This window comes from Arvicanthis niloticus, chromosome 17 (assembly GCF_011762505.2).
Source record: "Arvicanthis niloticus isolate mArvNil1 chromosome 17, mArvNil1.pat.X, whole genome shotgun sequence".
NCBI lineage: Eukaryota > Metazoa > Chordata > Mammalia > Rodentia > Muridae > Arvicanthis > Arvicanthis niloticus.
The window spans coordinates 912,659-930,865 of NC_047674.1; the positions used below are offsets into that span (position 1 = coordinate 912,659).

The following is an 18,207-nucleotide window of genomic DNA, read 5'->3' on the forward strand; positions in this document are numbered from 1 at the left end:
ACAAATTTATTAAAATTAAAGTTAAATTTTGCAGTTATGCTAAAATGAGAAAAGAACTATGAACATTAAAATCATTGAAAGTATTAAAATGTGTCTTAGCTAAAAAACTTATAAAAAACTAATATCAAAATACCACACAATGCAACAGTGTCCCAGTATTGAAAATGCAGTATCAACAGAAACACTAGTAATTCCACTACCGATGCCTTTAAATTTGTAGCTTTACTGAGAATTTGATTAAAAAATGTTTTAGAACATTACCCAGTTTATAAACTGGTGCTAGCTATATCCTGTTTCCAGTGTTACCAAGGGACAATCAGAATTGGAGAGGCACCATCTGCAGATCTTTCTCCTCCACCTGGGCAAGACCATTCACTGTGGTGAAGTAGCTCTTGCACCAAGAGGCTGAGGTACCGGTATCTGACAGGATGGCCAGAGATGTGAGAGACCTAGAGCTTAGTTTTCCGCTCTAAACAGTTAGGCACTGGCTCCTGAAAGCTTAAAAACAAAAATCATCAAAACCCAGTGGAAAGTGCTGGTCAACAAGCCCAAAAAGCAGCACAAAGACTCCAGTCTTTAAACGGCATTACCCAAAGCCCCGCCCCTGCCCCCAAAGCCCCGCCCCTGCCCCCTACCTTTTCTGGTCTTGAGATGCCTTTAAACCAGGGGGTTCTCAACACGTGGGTCACGACCCCCACTGGATCAAACAACTAAATGGCACAATGGTCACCCAAGACCATGGGAAAACAGGATATTTACTTTAGGATTCATAACAGTAGCAAAACTACAATGGAGTAGCAATGAAATGATTTTATGGCTGAGGGTCAGTATAACACGAGGAACTGTTTTAAAGGGTGACAGCATTAGGAAGGTCGGGAGCCACTGCTTTAAAGTAATTAAGCTACTTATGTAAGGTTCTGACTTGCATATCTCAGCTGTGGTTTCAGTATATACAACATTCTGTGAACACACCAGCTCTTAGAGCTTCCTGGGGTTCAAGCCTTCTTCTGAAGATATCATTACATAGATTACCTAGATACACCATGTATCAATAATTTTATACCGTATTAATCACAACATTGTGCCATTTAGTAGATTTGATCAGACAATCTCATCTGCTTATGTCTGCTCCTAGGCTGTCTGTGAAAATCATATTCTTGTTCATATGAGTTTGAAGATTTTTTTTCTGGTTGTCTTTTAAGGTAGAAATGTCCATTTTTTTCTGCCTCTGTTAAATAAAACATACACTTAACTAATAATTCTACTTGGAGCGGCTTGCGTTCTACACTAAGTTGAAACTCATCCAGAATGATATCACTCTCAAAAGACACCTTAAGTCTACTGACTTAAGGTTTTGCTTCAGCATTCTGGTAGGTGTAGACAATAGGAAGCGAGTCTCACTGCCGTATAGCGACAGTAATGAAGACCACACTTTTATATTCATGAGCCATTTTGTGTCAGATACTGTCCCATCACCCACAGTGCTGCTTCCCATTCGCCTCAGTTCTGAGCTGTGCTCAGTTATAATTTGGCTCTGCTAACCGGAACCACAGGCAGAGGGAGGACGGCACTGGAGGATGGGAGCAGGTGAGCTCTAGTCCCTGAGCTCCTTATGGGGCAGCCTAAAGCTGATCGCATTCCTCAAACAAAGGACGCATTTTTTTTAATTAAACACCACTTTCCTACAGTTCCTCCTTTTGTGACTTTCTCCCAATAAGGTCCTGAGAGTGGCTTCTTGTTAGACCCTGAGAACATTCTTCTGTTTTATAATTAATTGTCCATGGTTTCAGAAGCAATTCTTTCAGTTACTGCATTTGAGTGTACTTTATGTAGTGTCAAACTATTAAATGAAACAAAGGGTTAGCTTTTGAATTTAGATCTCTTAGGAATAAAAAATAACAATCCAGTATAAACACGATCAATCTATTTTTTAGTAAATTTTGCATTAAATGTCCTACTAGACATGCATGGCATGCCCTGGTTTGGTTTATATACTCATAAAAGATACACTCAGATGTTTTTCAAAAAGAAATAAAGGATCGATACTAGTGACTGCCGAGAAAGCAGAACCCACATAGTCAAAAGACAAGAAATGCAAAAAGATATTAATAAATTGGCTAAAAGAATAATGGTCCCCAGCATTTAGTGAAAGCCTTCTGTATGCCAGCCTCCATTCTGAACAACTGACATATTCCATGCTCTTCTCAGAGGCACTCAGGATGGAGCCACTCTCTTCTCTTCGTGAAGAATCAGGCACAGAGTAGTGATGCAAACCCACTGGCTGCGTTGTGTAGCTCATTGTCCTAGCCATCTGTTCTGCTTGTCTCGCAGTGTGTCTAAGTCAGGGTTTCATTGCTATGAAGAGACACTATCACTAAGACAACCCTTAAAGGAAAACATTTAACTGGGAAAGGCTTACTGTTTCAGAGATTTAGTTGATTATCATAATGGAGGGAAGCATGGCAGCGAGCAGGCAGACATGGTGCTAAAAAAGGAGCCGAGAGTTCTACATCTGCAGGCAGCAGGAAGGCTGGGCCAGGTTTGAGCGTTTCAGGCCTCAAATCCTGCTGCTCCGTAGTGAAACACTTTCTCCTACAAAGCCACACCTACTCCAACAAGTCCATGCCCCCAGTGGTGCCAATCCCTATGGGCCTATGGGGGCTTCTTTTACTTAAACCACCACATAGTGGTTTTGCAAATAAGGCAAGTTATAATAAAGACTCCAAGTCACATGATCGGATAAGCTTTATGGTGACAGAATGGGAAACACATGGGTTGGGCCCAGTATTAGGTTTGATTCCCGTAAGCCAGTTTAAATTATTCCCCAGTAAGCCTGATTTTCTTCTTGAGACATTTTATAAGTTTTGCACATGGTTTATTATTTTGTATTGTGTTGGTGTTCTGAGAAGAATTACAATTTCCCTTTAGGTTTTTGATCTGTAACTATGCCAGTTTATAAGCCACCTGTGGTCAATAAGTTTGGAGTAATATCTTCCACTTATCATGAAGAACTCCTGAAATCTAATTTTGAAAATGCAAACAGAAGGAAGAGTCAAAAAACAAAGTAAGTCTATGATTTTCTGCCTCTTCGTGGGTGTTCTGATTCACTGTAGATGGTCTTAAAACTTTAAAAAATTGTGAAATTATATTTTTAAAAAACCCAACTGCAGTGTTGTAACTGGAGATAAAAAATACAAAAGTTAGTATTTTATTAGTTTATTATCATTTATTGCAAAAAGTTGTAAATTATATTTTACTTGATTTAAATGTTTTCTGTGTATTTTGTAAAATTTAAATTGCTTCTGGATTCATGAAATGCATGAGCAAAAATTTTAATAATAGCCATTTAAATTTAGCTTTGATAATGGCTTTTAAATTTAGACATAATATAATGTTTTCCCATTTTGAAATTATTGGGATAAATTTTCTAATGTGAATGCAAGTGCAGCTTAGCAGAGCTGTTGCAAAGACTTTGCAATCACAAGACATATATCTTTCCTGTATTTGCTTAATTTTTTTAGTTGTTGTGGTTTTGTTTTTTTTAACATCATACATCATAAAAAACAGGGAAGGCAGGAAAAGTTATCAATAAACCACAATGATAAAAACATAATTCATAACATAGCATCTAAGAATGAAGTTTTACTGCAAGTTCTAAAAATGCCCGTAATATATCCGATATTCTGCCAATAGGTCAGATAACTGAGAAAAAGTGATTGGTGTGTCTGAACAGTCAAAGATGCTAGAAATGAGAACAACAGGCCTGACTACTGTAGACTGTGTGATTCTTTTACTTGTGAAACCTAGCCAGCAGAGGAAAAATAGTTTGTAAGAAGATGTTCATAGCAGGCCTGATTGCATGTAAAATTGCAATTTTTCTAGTGCTTAATACAGGAATGACCAAATAGATGAGGGGCATACCATGGTAGAATAGATTGGAAATATTTGTAAGAAAAATATAACTTTTATTTTCCTATATTTAAAAGTATTTGCTATGGGACTGGATATTTGTAACTTGTGATTATGTGGCTCATATCGTATTTCTTTTATTGGTTACCAGACGTTAACTTCAGGTAGTTTTGATGTCTCAAATAAGTGCTGAATACAAATTCGACTTATTTGCTACAATTCGAAATAGCTGTTCTTTAACTTTTCTTAAGATTGGAGGTAGTCTCTGTAGTTTGACTCAATCACAAATCCACAGCTCACCCAATCCTGTCCCCAACACATTCAGAAAATCATTAAACTTCTTAGTTGTAGAAGCAAGCACATCAGGAGGTCCTGTTTTACTCTCATATTGAATTGACATTGTCAAGACCACAGAGATCTGATAGAAGAATGGAGTATATGACTTCCCTCCATGGTTTAGCACCTGCTTTAAAAGGGATACAATTGAAATTTAGCTTTATGTAACAAAAATAATAATCTGAGTACTGATCACTCTAGTTAGTGACAATTGGTATTGTCTTCTCCTACTCAACCTGTGGTATTCAGTAGTTGTTGTGGCAAAATTGTTCCTCTCCTAGATCCCTTTTCTCATTTATTCATATTAACAGAATTTTTTACTAAATACATAGTGAAGCATTAAAGCATGCATTTCCCAGATCACCCTGCTGTTAATGTGACCATGAGTATGATCCCTTTAAGTGCAGTGTTAGCAGAATTTTTTATAGTTTAATTTTGTGCTCGTTTACAAGGAGAAAAATGTCTTCTGTCTTCTCGTTCTTTCTTATTTTCTTTTAGTGGGAATTGGGTTGTGACCACAGTGGCTAGAGCAGACACTTTGGCCCACAAAGTAGCAAGAAAACCGTGTGGACCTTCTACGCAGACATGCTGGCCTAAATCACATGTCTTGCATCTTCCACCTGAAAAGGTGATGTCTGTATTGATTACAGTGATTTTAGCGTCTTATAGCAGTTGTACTATTTTTATTGCATTTGAAATGTGTTTCTAATGTAGCTCTTGACGTTAATTTCTCTGTAATAGAACAACCAGCAACACTCTATAGCCTCCATTGTCCTCTTGTCTTTACTCTTTCTAGATGACTCACTGATTGCTCAGCTGAACAACGCACCCACTTCTGGGCTTTGGACCAGTTGGGTTAGGAGAGAAGATTCACCTGTTATAGCCTTTTTCCTGGATTCTTATACATTCAGATATACAGGAAAGATATGTTCATAAACATAACCAACAAACAGTACATTCTGACTCACCCCACTTTCTAACACCCTAGAACTAAGCTGAACTTTCTACTCAAACTGAACCAAATTTCACCATTCTCCGGCACAACTCCTGTTGGAGAGAAAATGAACAACCTCTTTGTTTACTGCATTTTCTTCTTGGATATCATAGTCATTCCACATCCTGCAAGCTTGTGATTTCATCAAACAGTTCCTGATGGCACCACATTACCTCATGTTCAATAGAAAAGCCACATGAATTTAATATTTAAATTTTGCTTTAATCTAATTGATACACATTTTACATATTATGATAATGTTATACTTGTGAAGACCATTTAATGCTCAAATCTGAATGCTCAACATTTGGTGGTGCAGGAAACCCTTGTGCCTTTCAATATATTATCTAAGAAACATAATTTTTAAAGCTATGCTTACCTTACTATTCTATAAAACACAAAAACTTACTGCTTCTCTCTGTGTGTTGGTTGGTACTAATCTCATCTTTCTCTATTCCCTCTGCTTTCCCCCATTATAGACTTTATGCTCACTATTCTATTCTTAAACTCAAGAAGACTACGTATGTTAGCTTCTACATATAACTGAGAATATGTTAGAATACATTACTGTGTCTGGATTACTCCAACTGGCATAATGTCCCCAGCTCCACCATTGATGGAAATGACAGGATTTCACCCTTTTTATGACAAAACAACGCTGCATTTTTCTTACCCGTTTATTCTGCAGCAGGTCTTCCTTGGGCTGCAGGAACTGATAGTTCCATTTTTAGTTCAGTTCTTTTTATCGTTAGTTTGTTTTTTAAGAACATTGACATCTTCAGTAATGGCTATTCTTGGTTCTCCTCTCAGCACAGTAAAGAGTATACTTTTCTTCATATTTCAGTGGTCTTTGTCCCCCCAACACAGTGGCATATTATTATGGTGGGATTTCTACTTCTCTGATTATTAGTAATGCTGAGAATTTTTTTTTCAAATTTGTTGGCTGTTTATGTTTCTATCTTTCTTAAAAAACAAATATCTATCCAGACCACCTCTTCATTTTATCGTATGTTGCCTAGTTTTACCGTTGTTGACTGTGTTCCTTACACTTCACACGCATCAGTCCTGGTCACATGACTCTTTTGCAAATGTCTCCTTCCTTTCTCCCCTCTCCCTTTCCAGCTTTTCATTCTTTTCTTTGCTGTGCTAAGTTGTGTCCTTTCTGCTCTATTGCTTTTGTTGCTTGTGTTTTGGGATGTTATCCAAAAAGTCTTTGCCCTTACCAGTGTTTCCTCCATACTCTCTCCTAGTATTTTATAAAGTGTTGCATTTAGTCTTTGATCTATTTTGACTTTAGGGCTTATGGTCTACCTACTTTTATCTCTGGCATATGGTTGTCCAGTTTTCACAGTACCGTTTATGGAAAAATCGGTTTTCCCTTCAATATATGCTCTTAGAATCTTTGTGAGAAATCAGTTGGCTGTAAGCACATGATTATATTTTTTAAGCACAAGAATATATTCCTGGGGTTTCTGTCCTGTAGATATATGTGTCAGGAGTTTCAGAAAAGCACGTGGGTATGAGTCTGTCAGTTATGACATTTCCCTTTCAATGAATAATGGGAGATATAGAAAGGACAAAATGCATGGGTGGTTTTTTTTCTTTTAGAATTAAGTATTTAATATTTATAAATATATATAATGTATTTAGATCCAGCCTATCTCTCACTTCCTCCCCTTTCCCCACTCCCTCTATACTCTGCTAGAGGTCCTTTCTGAAGCAAAACATTTCAAGTAAAGTTTGTCTTTGTTACTTAACTATACAAACCCAAAAACTGTTATTTATGTAACTAAATCTCTCTGAGATTAAAAATTACATTTAAGGATAGATGACATTAAACATAAGATGTTTGGTTGTTTTAAAATGTGGATCATAAAGACAACTTTGAGAGCCCCTGCACTGTTACCAAACGCAGAAGAGAGACTTTATAAATCCAAAGGCAAACATTTAGAAAGGAAAGTATTCTGAATTTTCTTCTATGTAGGTTTTGCTCTGAATTCAGTCTGTATTAACAACCCTTTATTCTCACATCCTCTTGAAATTCCATTTAGTAGTTACTGTTTGAATTGGAGGATCTCCATTTTCAAAACTTAACAGACTCTATGGTTCATTAATGCTGCATTTAGTTTAAAAGATAAAGCAGTATCAAGACAGAATTAGAGACTGTATAAAATTTTAGGTGATTTTAGACTTGATTATGGGATCTCTTTAAAGCCTACTGGATATGCACACAAGTCAAGGATAACAGAGGGTATTTCTAGTGTCTGACCTCAAAAGTTTAGGCCCAAGGTCTGTGATCAAGTGAGATCAATTCAGGAGACTGCTGTGTTCACAGAATAAGTTTCTGTGCTATTCCATTTCACTGCCTTGACTCCTGGTTTATCCTGTTCAGAATATGAATCTCTCTCAGAATTCCTGCTGCATCTACAAGAGTCACGGCCACACCAAGGGGCAAACCTCTTTCATCCTGATTCCCAGGATGTTCCAATATTAATTAAAATTTGAAGTTGCTATCTGTTTCAATTTTTTTTACCTGCTGTGTCAAATTTATGTATAAAAGAGTAATCAGTAAGGTTTTCGGTTTTTTTATCCATGTATTAACACCCTGAAAAACATATTTTTAAATTTCTATTATGAAATTACTCTCATAATGATTTCACCAACCCTTCCAACATGAATTCTAATGTCTTTTGGTCTTCTATGCAGATATGCCCAGTTTGAGGATTGCTTTCCTCTATTTTTGTTATCTAGGACTATGAAGTTTTTTCATGAGTTAGGTACAGTTTCAAACTGTGGTAATTAATGAAGAATAAGGAGAAGGAGAAGAAGAAGAGGAGGAGGAGAATTAAGATATAATAAAACTTTATGCCAAAAGGCATAGCCATGCCTGTTTTCTTCGTTGAGTACTATGTTTTCAGCACATTCTGAAGGTATTATGATTATGCTGACAGATATAATCTGTCTTACTTTTCCATTGCTGTGAAGAGAGACCATGATTCAAGAAACCTATAAAATAAAGTCTTTAATTGGGCTCTTACTTAACATTTCAGAGGGTAACTCTATGACCATCCTGGTACCAGAACATGGCAGCAGACATGGTGCTGGGGCACTAGCTGAGAGTGTAATTTGATCTACAAATCATAGGCAGAGAGAGACAGGGGAGGGGAGGGAGGGAGGGATTTTCTGGTGCCTGACATGGGATTTTGAAACCTCCCACACATTCTCTAACATGGCACTTATCCCAATCCTTCCTAAACAGTTGGAGGAGGTGTGGTGGGCTTTGGATTGCAACAGCTGTACTATTCTTAGGTCTTTCTGTCTCATGCACATGGGTCGGGGTGTGAGTTCTCAGCTGGCTACTGATCCAACATCATGCCTACCTGCCTGCTGCCATGTTCCCTGCCATGATGCTGATGGACTCACCTTCTGAAACTGTAAGCAAGATCTGAGTTAAATGCTTCTTTTATGAGTTGTCTTGGTCATGGTATCTCTTCACAGCAAAAAACAGCTATTAAGACCACATTCCTTTCTCAGACTGTGAGCCTCCTGAGGCTGGTTCTCATCACCTAGCTTTCCTTAGAGCTTAGAGCTAGCAAAATAGCTCCATTAAGTATTTATGAATAAACTGAATTGTAGCAGATATAAATAGTCGGTTTGGATTAGGTATTCACACAATCAGGGGTTTTAGTATATTTACTTTCTATGTAAAATTATTTTCTCTGTAGGCGCCATTAGACAAGATTGTACTTTTACTCTTGGAATAGACTGTGTCTTCCTTTGTGAAATCCTTTGATATTTTGAAGAAATTGGGATGCAGAAAGCTAAATTTTATTTTATTTTTAAATGCTTATATTAATTTTTTTTACCATTTCTTCTGTGTCTTATTACTTATTATATGTATACAAAAGGGTTAATTTTTTTATATTCAGTGGGGAAGAAATTGTTAGAAATAGCTGTCCCTGTTAAGTATTTGTTAACATGAACTGTGGGAAAAAATTAAGGCATTCAATGTCTGTACTGAAAATAGAAAATTATTAACTTTGTGAATTCCCAACAGAGCATTACAGACCAAAACCTATATTGAAAAATAATTGACAAAATAAACTTATTTGTAATATATTCTAAGCACATGAATTGAATTAGATAGTCTTTTCATCCCAAGACTTTCTTTTGCTTAGAAATAAATGCATGTTTATAAGGAGGTTGATGTAAAATATTTAATTTCATAAAATAAAATTTAAATTCTTATTTAAAACCCTGAATAGTATATGTATAGGTATATTTGGGGATGCCCATGTTTGGTATTGGGGGACATTAGTTTAACATTTATAAATATTGTTCTATTAAGAAGACACATACATTTCAAACGCCAAAATGAGCTCAAAGATTTTAAGTTTCAACTTACCTTAAATATTGTTTTTTTTTATTTTTTAAATATATGCACTTCAGTGTGAGACTTAAGCCTTCTTTTTCTCTTTTCCTTTTTAATTAAACAATACACACGCTATACCTTTCAATCAGCATATATAAAGCCAACACCAGGTGCTTAGTATGCTAATTAATACATATATTAACTTTATATATAGTAGATATAATATATAGTGGATGTATAGTATTACTATATGCAACCCGAGGTGAACAGGAGGCTTCAGCAGATCATGGTCTCCGTTATTATGTGATGACTCCAATTATATTCCTTTATTATTGAAAAGCTTAAAGCCTAACATCCACATGTATGAAAAAACATACATTGTTTGTCCTTTTGCGTCTGGCTTATCTCACTCAGGATGATTTTTTTTCTAGCTCTATCTATTTACTACAAACCAAGAGGGGAGTGAGAGCCACATCTATCTATTTCTAATCTTGACCACTCTGACTGGGGTAAGATGAAACCTCAAAGCAGTTTTAATTTGCATTTTCTTGATGACTGAAGATGTTGAATACTCTTTGTTTCTCAAACATTTGTGTTTCATCTCTCGAGAGCTCTCTTAGTTCTGCACCCCCTTTTAAAACCTGTGTCATTTGCCTTATTGCTACAATGTTTCACTCTTTGTGTATTTTAGATACAAATCATCAATCAGGGGTGTAATTAGTCAGGATATTTTCTTATTCTGTAGTTTGCTGCTTTGCCTGAACAATAGTATAATTCCCATATAGAAGCTTTTCAGCTTCACGAGGTCCCATCTACTAATTGTTGACTTTCACATCTGCACTCTTGGTGGTCTATTCAGAAAGCCTTTTCCTGTGCCTATGAGTTCAAGGCCATTCCTCAGCTCTACTTCTGTCACGTTCAGGGTATGTAGTCTTAGGTTGAAGTCCTTGGCCCTTTTGAGATTGAGTTTTGTCCTAGGTGATGTTTATGGATCTATTTGCATTCTTCTATGTCCAGCCATTCTATCCACCAGGTGTCGTTGTTTTGAACATGGAGTGAAGTCGTCTGTAGAACCCTTAGAGATGGGGGATGGTGTTTCCTCCAACAATTCTTTTATTATTTGAGATTACTTCAGCTATCCTGATTTGTCTTGTGTGGGTTTCTATATGAAGTTGAAGATACTGTTTTTTTTTTTTTTTTCAATTTCTGTGAAGAATTGTGTTGGAATTGCATTGAATAGGTAGATTGCTTTTGGTAGGATGTCCATTTTTACTGTATCAATGCTTCTGCCAAACCCACCAACTGTGGACTTACAAAACTCTTTATCCACCATTGTTTTACTCCACATAGTATTGTTTCTGATGGAGGAACTCTCTCTATAGCCAGGAAAGTGTGATGTAGGGCCCATGATCATAATTGCACTGGTCCCACTATGTTCTCCTCCATCCTGAAGCAGCTGGTCAGATAGAACGATGAGATGTATTTTTGAAGACGCAGTTCCAGTGCTAGTTAAGTGGCAATAGCCTGGAGGACTGGATCAGGGTTCTCCAGAAGGCAGTATATGTTTTGAATCAACATCTAATATATGGTATGGTTTTCCTCATAGCTAGAATTTACAGGTTCAGGGTGGATGAGGCAATAGTTACACTCACTATCACTCTAGTATCCCACTAGGAAACAACCGTTTCCTTATTGTTTATTGTTCTTGTGAGTTTAAATTCTACTGGCCTAGAAGTTTTAATTTCAGACAGGGGAGAGGTCCTTCCAGGAGTCACAGGAAACGTTCCATTGAAGTGGAAGGTCAGACTCCCCCCTGGCCACTTTGGGCTTCTGATGCCCTTAAGCCAGCAGGCTAAGAAAGGAATAACAGTGTCAGAAGGGGTGATAGATCCAGATTATTAGAGAGAAATTGTATCACTTCTCTGTAATGGAGGTAAGAAAGATTATGTCTTAAGTACAAGAAATTCTTTAGTATGTCTCTTGGTGTTACCTTATCCTGTGATTAAAATCAATGTGAAACTATAGTAACCTAACCCAGGCAGGACAGAAAAGCACACAACTCCTTCAAAAATGAAGGTGTGGGTCACTTCCCTTGGAAAAGGACCAAGACCCGCCAAGGTTCTTGCTGAGGGTGGAGGAAGTACAGGATGGGTAATGAGGGTGTGGGAAGTCTGAGCATGGAGTGTCCTAGTTGTATATGAAGAATCCTGGAGGTTGTGGGAAGCTATGCATAGGAGGGTTTACACTGACAACATTAAGAAATGACTGTGAAGATAAACATTAACCATTGATCATGGCTGCTCCAGTTTGAGGCAGCAGTGTTTGGCTTTGGTGGAACTGTAAACGTTTGCTTTGTCATCAACAAGACACTTATGTTCATACTTCAAAAACTAATCCCTAATGAGAGCATAAAAATAGCAAAGGGCTGACCATTATCTCTGATAACTGCCACAGCATTTTGTATAAACTGGGAAATCAATTTTGGATTCTTTATGTAGATGCTTCAAGTAGATCAAACAAAACAAAACAAAACAAAACTCAAGAGAAACCGAACTGAAAAATACCCTGCACCATCCTGATGGCAATGGGAAAAAACTGTTCACCTGTCTCCACTGTGTCTAACTAACAGCATCTCATAAATAGAAAGTAAAACAGGGAGAAGGAAGTCAAACATGGACTTGCTCATGTTACAGCTACAACTCCAGCGGACTGTGCAAGTCCAAAGACTTCAGTTCTTCCAAGATTGCTCTGGATGCTCTGTGAGGGTGAGGATGCATGCCCATCCTACCTCTGCATCATTTTAGTGCCTGACACAGGGGTGCTTAGGATTGTGTCAGCGAATTGGTTAGATCATTAACTATTCTCCAAGCTCTCTGTATGCAGTTCCAGTTTGCAGAGTATCTTGTCATTCTCTGTTGAGTCCGAGATTGTGCCCCATTGCCATTGGTTTTTGGCATATTTTTCTGCTTAGAAGGATGATAATTTATTCAGTGGCAACATTAGATTGTTTTTTCTATACCCCCCAAAAACAATTAATTTAGCAAATTCTGAGTACAGTAAGCTATAAATAAATGTGTTTCTGTTTCTCTAGATCTTTCCTTGTAACACAATTTCAACAATTATTTGACTGTAAAAAGTATAATTCATTGATGTTACCAACTTCATAATATTTTCCTGATTTTCACTTCTGTTTTGAGGTTGATGGGAGGAAACCTCAGTACACAGTCCCCACTAGCTGGGAATTTGCTTTGTAGCCTATTCTGGTCTCTAACTCACATACTCCCCTCCACAACCTCCAAAATACTAGCATGCCTGGCCTAGCTTCACTGTTGTTTTGAGAGCAGCATTGAGCCACAGTCACCTTCCGTTCCAAAGAGTTCATCAGTGCTATACTTATTGTCTTTAATAAGACCACAACCGTATTTCTCCTACTTCTCTTAAGACAATTTTTCTTTTTCTGCACCAGGGCCCTCTCCTATTTAAGGCTAATAATTGATATGTATTGATGAGGCAAAAGTAGAGATATCTAACCTGAGTCTTTTTCCTGTTGCTGAAGTTTATTTATTGTGGTGGTTTGAATGTGCTCGGCCAGGGAGTGGTGATATTAGGGGGTGTGGCCTTATTGGAATAGGTGTGGCCTTGTTGGAGGAAGATTGTCACTGTGGGGGTGGGCTTTGAGACCTTCCTCCTAGCCACCTGGAAGAAAGTCTACTCTTAGTTTTTTTTTCCGATGAAGATATAGAACTCTTGGCTTCTCCAGCACCATGCCTACCTAGATGCTGTCATGCTCCTGCCTTGATGATAATGGACTGAACCTCTGAGCCTATAAGCCAGCCCCAATTAAATGTCCTTTATAAGAGTTGCCTTGGTCATGTCATCTCTTCACAGCAATGGAAACCCTAAGACATATGCCACATGTTACTCTCTGTTCTCCATTTGTCATCATTTGAGATCATGTGAGCCTACTGGTAACCATCTCAGGAATGTTTTTCACAGGACAAAAACCTTTGGAAACAAGACTTTGTTTTCTCAAAAGATGTCTAATACTGAACTTACTTTTCACCCTTATATCAAATCTGTAACTCTAGCAGTTTGTACCACTTCAGTAAGTAGCAATTCTGTCCTTTCAGTGGGTCAGTTGAATCATGAGTCCCTGCTTCCTTAAGCTTGATCAGTCTTTGGTCAGTCTAGTGTAATGCATATACATTATCCAAACGATCATCTTTACTTATATTGCCACTTTCTTGATCCAAACAATTATTATGCCTTCTCTAGGCATACATGTGACTATCCCTGTAGATACACTCCACGTCCTCTCCTCCAGCTCTCAGCAGACCATCTGAACAGCGACATGAAGGCTCCCTAGCTCTGCCTCTCTTCTTGCAGATGCCCTGCAATGGCATCCTCTCAGGCAGTGTCATCATGGCTACTTGCTCATAGCTGAATTTACTCCATATATCTTTTCTCCCTCAATACTTCACTGTAGTCACAGTTGTACCAAATCTGTATGAAGGATATAAAGATTTAGCATAAATGAGAGCATAATTGAAGCTGTACTCGATTTCACCTATGAAGAAAACATCCAAAAGCCTGCTGGTCACCATCTCAGGAATGTTTTTCACAGGACAAAAACCTTTGGAAACGAGACTTTGTTTTCTCAAGAAAAGACTATGGGTCTAGGTTATCTGCTCAGGTCTATTTGATGCTACTGATCTTGTTTGTATGAGAAACATAATTAAAACGTAAAGTGCTTTCCTAGAACATTGTTACACTAGAAGATGATTAATTAAAATGAGATGATAGCTATAATTATTGTTTTTCTGTACAGGCCATCATTTTCAATTACCAAAGAATTCATATTGAGATTCAACTATACAGACAATCCAGCAGAGGAGGAGGAACTGTTAGAACAAGCCAGGAAACTCATTGTCAGGTGTAAGGTAAGGGTTGGTGCTCTAGTTACATGGAATGTAAACTTCATTTTCCAGTTGGTAACTGCTTACCTGTTGTACAATATTGAAAGAAAAAAAAGATATGGGGATAGTCAGTTACCTTTAAGTGTAAGTAAGCAGCACTAAGACATTAATGTTATACCTAAATAATTCAATGTCAAATAATTTTGGGGAAGAGATGCACATAGATGAAGGGTGCACATAGATGGAGGGTGCACATAGATGAAGGGTGCACATAGATGGAGGATGCACATAGATGAAGGGTGCACATAGATGAAGGGTGCACATAGATGAAGGGTGCACATAGATGAAGGGTGCACATAGATGGAGGATGCACATAGATGAAGGGTGCACGTAGATGAAGGGTGCACGTAGATGAAGGGTGCACGTAGATGAAGGGTGCACGTAGATGAAGGGTGCACGTAGATGAAGGGTGCACGTAGATGAAGGGTGCACGTAGATGAAGGGTGCACGTAGATGAAGGGTGCACGTAGATGAAGGGTGCACGTAGATGAAGGGTGCACGTAGATGAAGGGTGCACGTAGATGAAGGGTGCACGTAGATGAAGGGTGCACATAGATGAAGGATGCACATTGATGAAGGATGCACATTGATGAAGGATGCACATTGATGAAGGGATGCATGTAACTGAAGGGATGCATATTTACATATGCTGTTTTCCTGTTTCCCCATCACAGAGGAAGTTGGGTCTCAAGACCCTGGGCTCTGGGAAGCATGTACATCTTCCGACTGCATGGGCTGAGGTCATCTTTCTGGCTCAGTGCAAAGGGGAGATCCAAGATGGTATGTGTGTGAACCCAACTGCAGACAAACCCCAAGTGTCCGTGGATTCACAAAGAGATGATTTGAGAATTTAAAGTAGAGTTTTAGAAAATTTAAAGTGACTAATTCTTTAAAGTAGTAAATTTAAAGTAAGTAATTCTCCCTTTTCCATCAAAATGAGACATTTGTTCCTTTATCAGAGCTACTGTATAATTCTGAATTTACGACTTTGACTGTTGAACTTTTTAATTACAAAATGGGTCTTAAAAGCTTTTTCTCAGATGGGTGATGGTGGCACAGTTCTTTAATCCCAGCACTTTGGAAGCAGAGGCAGGCAGATCTCTCTGAGTTCAAGGTCAGCCTGGTCTACAGAGTGTGTTCCAGGACAGCCAAATCTATGCTTTCCTGAAAACAAAGCAAAAAACAAACCAAAACAAAACAAAAGCATTTTCTCAGTATAGTTTTTACTGCCTCTCCTCTCAAGTTGGTAACAAATTTAAAAGTCACTGTATACTATCTTTGAGTAAGTCTACCTGCAGTGGTTACCTACTTTTATAGCCTTACTTATAAAACGCTAATCAGATGGCCATTGGCTCGGCTTTTCCCCTTCTGCTTTAAAGCAGAAAGTGTTGCTCGTAGCCTTTTATCTGGCACTTCTCACTTACACGGCTTCTTTCAAGCAACTTCCAACTAATCTAAAAAGGAAATTAAATAACATTATTTTTAAGGGGATCAAATTCCTTCTCTCGTTAAACTAAACATTATGTGTGTGCCTTATAAAATGAGTTTGGGGACGTTAACTGCTAAGGTCAGAGGATATTTCCCGAGGAAATTGGGATTTGTAACAATGCCTGGGAAGGAAACATGTTTTGCTCTTAACTTATTTTTATGTCCCAACGTCTCAGTACTGCCACTTCTATCAGACTGTGATGTGAGATACTGTGATGTGAGGCCTTGTGGTTTACCACCAACCATCTTCGCCAAGAAAGGGGATGGAAGAGAGGGAAAGGGAGGAGAAGCAGGGCGGGGCCAGGGAGGGGGCGGGCCTTGGGGAGGAGGGTTAGGTAGATGCTTCCTTTGGGGATTTGGCCCTGGAAATCACACGCAGTCACTTCTTCTGGATTCTATTGATTGAAGCAGTCATTAGGCCTGAGGTTTGAGGCGACTCTCACTGGGAAGGCTGGAAAGCATCTGAGTACAAAGGAGCCCAGATTCAGATGGACAAACACGGAATTGCAAGATGTAAGTATAATATGCAGAAAGCCAAGGTTAACTTTTCAGTGACAAAATTTCACTTTGTTCATGTTTCAGAAGCTTTAAATATGCTCCATGCCTCCTTGGACCATGTTTCCTTTGATTATGATCAGCTTCCTGCCCTGTTTTTTCTTGCGGAATCAGTTTTATATCGACTCTGTTGTGATGCATTCATGAAGGGTTATTTATATTCAGTTGAGATAAAACTGCTGAAGGTATGTTTTCAATTTTAATTGTTACAGGCATGAATGGTAGACTATAAATGCTGTCTGCTTTGGGATCAAGCAAGACATTGGCATCTAAGAAGGGTAATTTAATGATCTTCGAGCATGGCTAGCAGGTTGCTGCTTGACAGCAAAGATCAAATAGTTTAAAAAAATAGAATTTTCTCAAAGAAAATTCTATATTATAATAATATTACAATTACAATATAATTACAACATAGAAAATTTTCTATATTGTAAGAATATAATTGTGTAAAAGCAGTTCATACTGCTGTTCTAAGTAGGCATAGATTTTCTTTTAAAGACTAAAAAGATTTATTTACTTTCATTTTATGTGTATGAGTCATTTGCTCTCATGTGTCTGTGTACTGTGTATGTGTTCATGCATGTGTGTGTTTGATTGTATGTGTGTGAGTGTATGTGTGTGTCTGTGTATATGTACAAATGTGTGTGTGCATATGTCTTATGAGTGTGTGTATGTGTGTCTATGTGTATGTCTGTGCATGTATATGTGTGCATGTATGTATGTGTATATGTGTGCATATGTGTATGTGTATATATGTGTGCCTGTGTGTATCTCTGTGCATGTGTGCATATGGGTGTTCATGAGTCTGTGTGTATGTATGTATGTATGTATGTGTGTGCATGTCTGCACGTGTGTGTGTGCACTTGTATATGTGTGAGCTTCCATGTAGGTGATGGAAACTGAACCCATGTCCTCTTCAAGAGCAATACATGCTCTTAACTGCTGAACTAACTCTCTCTCTCTCTCTCTCTCTCTCTCTCTCTCTCTCTCTCTTGTCATTTCTTTTAGGGATTTTTTTAAATGTATGTTTTTTATTTAAAACTTCTGAGAAATAACTTTCATTTCAATTTGACGCATGTAGCCCCATCAGCACTGTGTCATGCCAGAGTGATTCAGCAGGGGCGTCATCAGATGAGCTATGCTTTGTAAAGTCTTTAGTCCAATGTGTCCAATGATTGTAATAGCCAGTTGACGTGGGAACAGTTGATGTGGGAAGAAATATTATAAAAATAATATTAAGAGTAACTAGTGGTCTTATTGCAAATAAATTAAGCTTAAATAATGGTTTCATTATTACAAAAAAGGAAAGAAAGATTGGGAAGGTTTTTTTTTTTTTTAATGCCATCTGTCTCTACAACAAGCAAAACTGACTGAGCAAAATATGCATTTTACAGCTTTGGTCACGAGAGAGTATTCCCAAATCCATTAGGAAGTTTTAGAGAGATAAGTATATTTTCTCCTTAGTCTTGGAGCTTTCTGAAAATGTTAAGAGAAAAAGACAGAATGTTAGGAAACTTCAGATAAATTGCCCAAGCAGAGACCTGAAATACTAAGTAGAAGGGAAGACTTAACATGTC

The 18,207-nt window shown here is 37.9% G+C and overlaps 1 protein-coding gene across 3 annotated transcripts in view; it reads left to right on the forward strand.

Annotated features, from left to right (window-relative positions):
* Tmem232 (transmembrane protein 232) overlaps positions 1-18,207 on the forward strand; it is a 215,055-nt gene that overhangs the window by 30,510 nt on the left and 166,338 nt on the right. For 2 of the 3 annotated variants that reach the window (XM_034521775.2, XM_076914661.1), the window contains exons 3-6: positions 2,929-3,064; positions 14,440-14,551; positions 15,262-15,367; positions 16,658-16,815. In XM_034521775.2, the coding sequence (XP_034377666.1) occupies positions 2,946-3,064; positions 14,440-14,551; positions 15,262-15,367; positions 16,658-16,815 (495 nt within the window). In that variant the 5' untranslated portion in view covers positions 2,929-2,945. The remainder of the gene's footprint in view (positions 1-2,928; positions 3,065-14,439; positions 14,552-15,261; positions 15,368-16,657; positions 16,816-18,207) is intronic. The other variant, XM_076914662.1, reaches the window with a different exon arrangement.